General features: G+C 42.9%; 2 protein-coding genes across 2 annotated transcripts; one reads left to right on the top strand and one right to left on the bottom strand.

Moving 5' to 3' along the window:
- Positions 1 to 1,329: 1,329 nt before the first annotated feature.
- EMWEY_00026000 (SPRY domain-containing protein, putative) lies at positions 1,330 to 4,891 on the bottom strand (the record flags this gene model as incomplete). The annotated part of the gene is made up of 6 exons (XM_013478052.1): positions 1,330 to 1,899; positions 2,090 to 2,227; positions 2,483 to 2,604; positions 2,863 to 3,220; positions 3,525 to 3,844; positions 4,426 to 4,891. The coding sequence occupies 6 exons, from the start codon at positions 4,889 to 4,891 to the stop codon at positions 1,330 to 1,332; spliced, it is 1,974 nt and encodes a 657-aa protein (XP_013333506.1).
- A 1,072-nt stretch (positions 4,892 to 5,963) lies between these two features.
- On the top strand, positions 5,964 to 7,993 carry EMWEY_00025990 (casein kinase II beta chain, putative; the record flags this gene model as incomplete). The annotated part of the gene is made up of 5 exons (XM_013478051.1): positions 5,964 to 6,317; positions 6,917 to 7,027; positions 7,177 to 7,302; positions 7,555 to 7,647; positions 7,883 to 7,993. The coding sequence occupies 5 exons, from the start codon at positions 5,964 to 5,966 to the stop codon at positions 7,991 to 7,993; spliced, it is 795 nt and encodes a 264-aa protein (XP_013333505.1).
- Between the last annotated feature and the right edge of the window lie 705 nt (positions 7,994 to 8,698).

The following is an 8,698-nucleotide window of genomic DNA, read 5'->3' as shown; positions in this document are numbered from 1 at the left end:
GGGGGGGGGGGGGGGGGGGGGGGGGGGTAGGCAGCGGTGAGCGGTGTGCGTGTCGATCCTACTGGCGGCCATACGTACATGGCATTCCCCTTGTCTTTCGCCACTTCTCTTTCTAAGTATATTTGGGTTAGTGAATGTTTAGGTCGTAGGCTTTAATACGCCAAACGAAGGTCGGATCTTTGCCTTGGAGTCCCTGAACGTGTTAGTAAGCACCAAGACATTGGCGATCTAATCTGTTATATCTTGTGGCAAGAACTAAAGAACTAGTGATAATGGCGGCGAATATGCAGGTGTTGCTAGTTTCGAGAGTAAGTTTCAAGAGTAAAACGAATGCAACTGGATCTGTTTCTGCATTAACTGTATGTGCTCCAGTAAGGCGTCTCTGTCAATATTCCTAACCATCCCCTTCGTGTGTCTGTTTAATGCTACCAATTCTAGCCAGAAGCTCCAAAGATCCTAACCAGGAAATGAGTATCAGCAACCCGCTCTCCCTGCACCTTCCCTTCCGTTGTGTTTATTGGCATGAAATGTCTTTAAGACACCCTATAAACCCCTCATAAACTCTTTCTAAACCGTTCTTTGACGCCCTCCTCAAAACGTCTTTAAGCCCACACTTAACCCACGCAGAGACACACGAATGAGCTTTTTAGCTGTGGAAAGGCAAGTAGAAGGGGAACAGCTCCAGTTCAAGCTCCCCTTTTCTGACGCTATAAATAAACCGTGCTAAATAAGGACATGCTGCAGTCGATCTGCTTGACGGGTTGAGAAAACATAATGCATGCATCCAGACATTTGTGCAGCCATGCACTCGTGCAAAGAAATGGTCTAGTCTTTAAATCAAAGAAGGAAACTAGTAGTTCTTCAATCCACGGGAATGCGAAGGAAAACATCGCAAGAACGAAAACATTCTCTGAAAAAAGCCAAGAGTTTCAGGTATATGCGCATACACATCACAGGCCGTGCCGGTCTTTCTCCAGCTGTAGCCCTGCTCGCCGGGCCTCACATATAATAAACAAACAAAGAAGTGAGTGGATGAAGCCGACAGCCCAAGGACAATAATAAGACAAGCAAACATCTACTTGGGTGTATCGACACCCTAACAAATCAACAACACCCTGCTTGCCACCCACAGAACTCCGTATTTGCAGCATACCGCATTTTATTTTCTTCATCAAATTTCGTTTCTGCATTTGCAAGCAGACGCCAAAGTCCACTTTATAAGACAACAGAAACAATAAACACAAATTGAATTAAACAAAAACTAATTACTATAATTACTACAGTACTAGTATCCAGCTATAAACACTCAATCCGCATGCATGCAAACCCTCAGTAACGGCCCTGCTGGTAATAGCCACCCCGTGGACCTCCCCCATGCTGGGGAGGGCCCTGCCAGCCTCTGCCGCTCGAGTACGCCTCCTGCCACCGCTGCTGCTGCTCGCTTCCTCCATATTGACGGTTTGAATCATACATTCCGTGCTGCTGCCGCTGCTGCGCATAGTAGTTGCTGTCATACGCTTGCTGCTGGCCGTAGTACTGCTGCTGCTGCTGTTGATGTTGCTGGTAGTGGGAGTCGTAACCCTGCTGACCTCCATAACCGTAACCCCCATGCCCACCTGAATAATACCCTTGGCCCCCGTTGCTGCTGTTCCGCTGCTGCTCGTTCCAGCCTCCTTGGTGGCCCCCCCCGCCCCACTGCTGCTGCTGTTGGCCGTGAGCTCCCCAGGTACCTCTACCCCCTGGTTGTCCCCCTTGGGGGCCTCCAGAAGACCAAGAAGGATAAGAGGCGCCCTGGGGGCCCCCATGCCAGTTCTCTCCTTTATGCCTTTTCGCTGCTGACGCGTCCATGTCGCCGTACCCGCCCCGTGCTTCAATGTGAGGCTTGGGTTGTCGGTTGTTCTGAACAAGGAAACAAACACACGAAGCGATCGGAGGTGTCTATACACCACAGCCTTCAATGCATGGAACGACCCCACATTTAGGGGTAACTGTCAATTAAATTTCCTCCTTCCATGTGTTTTATTGATTTGTCGTTATAAGAGCAGACAATATCTGCGCAAGGATTATTATTATTACTACATCTCCTTACCATTCCTGGGTTGTTAGCCTTAAAGGCTCTTCCCTCGTCATTTATTCTTCTTATTTCTCGGCGACTTTCCGCTTCTGGCATTTCTACGTAGTCAATAACAGTAAACCCATCGTCAAAAGAAGGAAGTGCGAATGCCGCCTGTGTCGCGCACCCACACACAGCAGACACAAGGAATAAGCCACGCAATGTAATGCCTTTAAAAAGCAGGAAACAACCAAATAGAAAATACTGCACACATGCGTTCCAGCGTAGAGTAGAAGAGAGTGGGAAATTGGCATGCACGTGTATTTCCTTCCCTCCCCTGCCTCCCCTTTTTCTGATGCCTGCATTTCTTTCGTGTTTTCGTTCTTTCTTGAACCCTGTGCGCCCTTTGTGCCATCTGCCGTGTTTTACCTTCATATCCATTACTGCCGATACCGGCACCATCTTCCCTTCTTCCCGTTCTCTCTTTTGCGTGCGCTGTTGCAGCGTGTGTTCGTCCGTCACCATCACGACGCACCGACGCACACCCCAGCCTGCAGCAGCAGCGCAAAGAGGGGCAGACAGCAGCAGAAAACAACAGTTGCAGGGAAGGAGGGCAGCGGGATGCGAAAAACAAGTTAACAAGGGGGAAAAACAGAAATACAGAGATCGCAACTGAATCCTGCCATCCTCTAGTGTTTGGTCCCTGTGTACTTAATATTATCCCGTTAAAAGAAGGGCAATCGCTCATGGTCTACTGTTCTGAACGTGTGGGGTGTGTGGGCTGAGGTGTCTATACAGCTGGTGCGTACCGAGGAATGGCTGCACTTTTCTCGCTCTTGCGCGTTTGAATACATTTGTTTGATCAATGATGACATTTCTTGGGACATCTCCTGTGCCTGCATATGCTACGAGGCTATTAAATACTTCTGTGGCTGTTGACATAAGTTCCTCCCATCGATTTGCATAATTAGCCTGTCTTTTTAGCCCCATTACTTTCATTTGATCAATAACTGCATTCGTTCCCAATAATACGTACGCCTTTTTCGGGTGTCTCTCCATGTGCTTCTCTATCCAGTACGTCTTCCCGCACGCTGGCAGGCCGCACATCATTATAAATTCGCACTCAGCTACAGTCTTTGGGTGTTCAACAGGGTTAGGCACCAGATCCTGCGCCGCAGCAAGCACCAAGTAAAGGAGAAAGAAACACAGCTGAAGCAAAATAACAGCAGCATAGGAGCAGGGTTATATGAGGAACGAGGGTTGATAGAAGGAATAGTTTCGTTAGTAAACAGCTGTTGTCCCCATAGACACGACGGTACAAAAGAAACAGAAAAAAATCATTAAAAAAAGACAAATCGTATCTAAAGAAACAGAAAGAATATAAGAAGGCGTTAGTTAAGATGTACAACCGATACAGTTCGTGGGTTCTGGTGCTGCTGCTGTTGCTGCTGTCGCTGCTTTTGCTGCTAACCTTCTCAGGAAGATCGCCTATAAACTTGAATTGTGGTCCTGGTGGATTAAAATATTTAGTAGATTCACAGAAATTAACGGTAAAATCAAAGTTTTTAACATAAATATGAGGAAATAGACCAGTCTCACGAACAGTAGGTGGTAATTCAAATGCTGTACCTAAATATTGGGTATTTTTCTGGAAACTTATTGTTAATGCATCTAAATCTATTGCTACACCTATTACATCTCCCTCACCAAATGAACAACCATAATCTAAATATCGTCTATTTGTTGACTTCTTTCCTGTACCACCAAAACCCCACGACTCCGCTGAATCCCCTATAAAAAGAAAGAAGAAGAAGCAACATAATATACATACACATAATAATAATAATAATAATAATAATAATAATAATAAACAAGAAAAAACGAAATGTAAACAAAAAGACAAAAAAGTAATGAAAGACACATACAGACAAACAAAATAAATGGCAAAAGGGCAAAATACAGGAACATTAACATAAACGACACATAAAAAGCAGCAGACAGTAGTTAAGAGCAACAGCAGCAGCAGCAGCAGGAGTTGCTTATTGTCCTAAGTAACGTACCTAAATGTAGACTTGTAAGGGGTTGACTAACACCAACACGGCAAACATGTTGTGTACTAATAGGAGTATCGGGCATAACAACAGGAGCAGGCTTAGGACCAACAAATACCTCAAAATAATATTTCCCTCTCCCTTTTACACCATAAGAGGAACGAACTCCTTTCCACATATATTGAAATCCTCCTTTATGCATGCACGTTGCTTTTAAGGGATTATTCTTATCTATTTGTAAATCTAAATGCGAATCTGCAGCATCTAAATATACTTTAGGGTAACCCTTGGGGGGCCCCGAGGGGGCCCCCTTAGCGGGACCCGTAGGGGACCCAGATGAAGCAGTGGGGAGGTCATAAACTATTTTGGGGAGGCCGTTAGCCAACAGCTCTTTCCCTCTTCCCTCCTTCCCGGATTCAGCTGTCTGTACACCCCCTTTATCGGTTGACGATGAAGCTGAAGCAGACTTTGATGAATCTGCTGCTGCTGCTGCTTCTGCTGCTGGTGCTGTTGCTTTTGTTGCTTCTGTTGTTGTTGCTGCTGCTGCTTCTGCAGGTGTTTTTTCCGCGGTGTCTTCTGATGCAGGCGGATCCTTAGTCTTCTCCTCTTCTGCAGACGATTCCTTAGGCTGCTGTGTATCTGCAGCTGGACTCCCGCCTTCTTCTGCAGATGCTGATGATTCTTTTTCAGTCACTTCCTTCTCCTCTACTGCTGTCTGGGTCTTACCATTCTTCTCTTCGTTCCCTGCGGCAGCAGAGCCCGTCTCAGCAGTGACTGGCGGCACCATTTCGCGTGTCTGTACAGATGAAGGGCGCTGAGTGGTTGTTACAGTTGTACGTCACTAATAAGGGTCTCAACTGGCCACTGCAGCAGCGGCGGCAGCAGCAGGAGTAGCGGGAACGAGGAAAATGAAATGCGTCAGCGGCAGTCAATACGCCGAGACTGTTCGACAGTCTTGGGTGTGAATAATCAACAATTTTCTTGCTAAAAAAAAAAATGAAATAAGATGAAAAATGATCAGAGGATCGTCTTTTAAGTGTATGTGCAGATCGAGAACGGAGAGTCTGCTGCTGAGGCTGTAGCCGACGAGGCACAAGACTGGCAACTCCGACTACGAAGTGATGTTTCGTTAGAAATACATGAATACTTGTATTCTCGTTGGTTCAAGAAGAGAATAACAGATGAAGTTATGCACAGAAAATCGAGCGGTAATACGTCTTTGTATGCATCCTGCTGCTCTGCGGGGGCTTCCCAAGGGAGGCTACGGGGCTCTTGAGTGCATGCAGTGTTGCTTTGGTTGAAGTTGAATGATGAGGAATATTCATGGGAAAGTTTTTCATTGGAGTGTATGGGTAGTTTCGAGTTTACATTAGGGGGAAGGAGGACTCGTGTTCAACAATTGTTGTGCTGAGCACATCACCAAATTCTTCCGGGTGTCTGTACATACACCACAACTAAATGGTTCGCTTTTTCAAGTTGGCAGATTTTTTGCTTTATCTGTTCGTCTTGAAAGTACGTTATGACTGAGATTCTGTATATAAAACGGTCAGCCGACTTGTTGGTGGCGGCTTCTTCCGTTTGGTGGTACTTTCCCTCTTGCCAGAGGCGGTGTTGAACGGCTGCCTTTGTGCATGATAGCGGCATTCTGGAGCCCCTGAATTCAGCTTTCCATAGTTCAGAGTATTCCATTGTGATCTAGGCCGCCCATGAGCTCAGCAGAAGCAAAAAGTGTTGCAGGAGGCAACAGAACTCCTGGTACCGGCGGCGACTTAACAAGCGCTGCGGGAGGACCTGGTGGTGGGGGAGAAGGTAGAAGCGAGGCACACGGAGGTGGCCCACCTAATTATTTATTTTCTACAATGGCATCTATGTTTCTAAAGGGTAGTGAGGAGGAGGAAGAAGAAGAAGAGGAAGAAGAGGAAGAGGAAGAAGAGGAAGAAGAAGAAGGATGGATATCATGGTTCTGTTCTCTTGAAGGACATGAATGTTTTGCAGAAGTTGATGAAGAATATATAAGAGATACATTTAATCTTTTTGGATTAAAATCTTCTGTTAATAATTTTGAATCAGCTATGGATATGATATTAGGCGATGCACCTAATGACGATGAACTTCGTGATCCAGCTTTTATGGATCTATGTCATGATGCTATTGATCTTTATGGTCTTATTCATGCACGATTTATTATTTCCCCTCGCGGGCTTCCTCAGATGGTGTGTATGTACACCTCAATACATCAATATTATGTTAAGACAATATACAGAGAGAGGAGTATTCATCTTTTTTTCTTTTTTATCTAGACATAAGATGCACATGGATATTTATGTATTATGCGTATTTATCTGCTTATATGCATCTTAAGGGTCATGTCTATATATGCATATCTGCTGCTTGCTTGTTCTTTTTTCTTTTATCTACATATATTGCATTAGTGCATATGCGTGTGTGTGTGTGTGTGTGTGTGTGTGTTGTTATTATTGTAAATACAATAAATATTACCATTGCTATCTTTTGATTAGCAATTATATTCGTTATTTGCTCACATATAAGCAGATATATACACGTAAAATGTGTTAATAATAGCAATAATAATAATTATTATTATATTATTATTATATTTATTAGTAAAAGGGCGTGTCTTTATATATAAAAATATGTTTATTTATTTATTATTACTTCTGTTCATCTTTGTCTATTGAAATGAATTTTTCTGTCTGCTTTCCTTTTATTAATTTTGCATTTTATTTTTTACTTTTATTTTATTTATTGTTAATAATACATATTTATATATTTATATGTATTTTTGCTGCAGCGAGATCGTTATATAGATGAAGTATTTGGGCACTGCCCTCGCGTTCTTTGCGATAGACAACTTCTTCTTCCTATTGGTTTATCTCCTGATCTACGTGTACATAAAATGCAGGTAATAAAAATAAAAAAGAATTATATAAAGAAATATATACAAAATATATATAGTATACGTATATATAATATTTGTATATGTATATATCCTTAATTCGTAATTGCTATTTGTGTTTGTGTGTGTGTATGTGTGTGTATGTGTATGTGCAGCTTTACTGCCCTTTCTGCCAAGAAGTATACGATATGACATATGCTCATGAAAGAACAGAAAACATCGATGGCGCATATTTTGGTCCTTCTTTCCCCCATATCTTCTTGCAGACTTACTCCAACTTGGTTCGTTTTTCTTGTATATTTGCGGTGTATATACACATAGTTTTAGCATAGTTACGTTTAATTTAGCGTTTATTTGATTCATTATTAATAATATATACAACAAAAAGACTTTTGCCATCAATTTAAACCCTCAGACAATTCCGTCAGGTTTCCACTCAAGAAAGCTGCAACAGCTTTCTTGCAAGTTATTCAGGTGTACGTACACCTGAATTTGAACTTTGTTTTTTGATTTCTTTGATTTTCCCTCCGCAGGTGCCGGTAGTCCCTCCCATTCCTTATCAGCCTCGCCTATTTGGCTTCCGCATTCACAACAGACACTCCATTATTAAAATCAAGAGAGAGAATGTAAGATAAATACTTGCATTCGCATGCACGGGCTGTAGTGACAGTGGAGTCCTTGTATCTTAAGCCCTTATCCATGTTTTTGTATTATTTGCATCTGTTTCTTCCCTTTGTACGGGTTTCTTCTCTCTTGAGGAGGCAGGCAGGGGAGGTGGGGTTTGTTGCCCTTGTTTGTTAAGTTTTATTTGTTTTCTTCTTTTCTAATTGTTTTCTTGTGTTCTGTTTTTGTTTAATTCAGGGGGAATACGGCAGCAGCTACATGTCAAGCAGGAAGCGTGCCACACCAGCTCTCGCTGGCGGTGACGCAGGCTCTCGCGTAGAGGAAGAAGAGGAGAAAGCAGCGGCATGATGCATGCATGCATGCATCTCTGCATGCATGCAAGAGGATGCATGCATGTATGTATGCATTACATTGCGTAATAATGTATAATGTGCGGCACATGTGTTGCACCACCATATCCAACGCATCTCATGCATACATACATGCATATGCATGCATGCATGCAGCTGCTGCTGTTACCTCATGTCTGCTGCGTCGCTGCTGCATCATAAGAGTAGCTCTTAGGGGCTGTTGTGTGGCTGTTGCAGCTGTTGCAGCTGCTGCAGTTGCTGCAGCTGCTGCAGCTGTTCCATAAAAATCTGCGCATGCATGTTATTATGAATAGCACTGCATGCAAATTGAATTAATTCCTCTAGTGTACGTACAGCTGCATACTCTCGCCAGCTGCGAGACAGAATGCCGTCTTTATTATTATTATTAATGCGGCTTCTTTCTGTGGGTTTAATGAGGGGGAAAAACTCTTATGATTAATACGTACAAAAAATAAATAAATAAATAATAATATAAATATTAATACGTACAATATATATTAATAATTATTAATATTTACATAAAAATAGATATTCATGCGTACAATAATCAATAATAATATTTATTTAGCTAGTATTCTCCCTTCTCTCTTAGTGGGCCCCACAGCCTACTGCATGCAGACAGCTAATGATTATGGGAATTATTTAGATAGCTGCGTACTAACAAGCTGTATATATATATATT

The sequence above is a fragment of the Eimeria maxima genome, genomic scaffold (assembly GCF_000499605.1).
Source record: "Eimeria maxima Weybridge genomic scaffold, Emw_scaff278, whole genome shotgun sequence".
NCBI lineage: Eukaryota > Apicomplexa > Conoidasida > Eucoccidiorida > Eimeriidae > Eimeria > Eimeria maxima.
The sequence above is the reverse complement of the archived record's forward strand: the minus strand, read 5'-3'. Positions and strand labels throughout refer to the sequence as shown.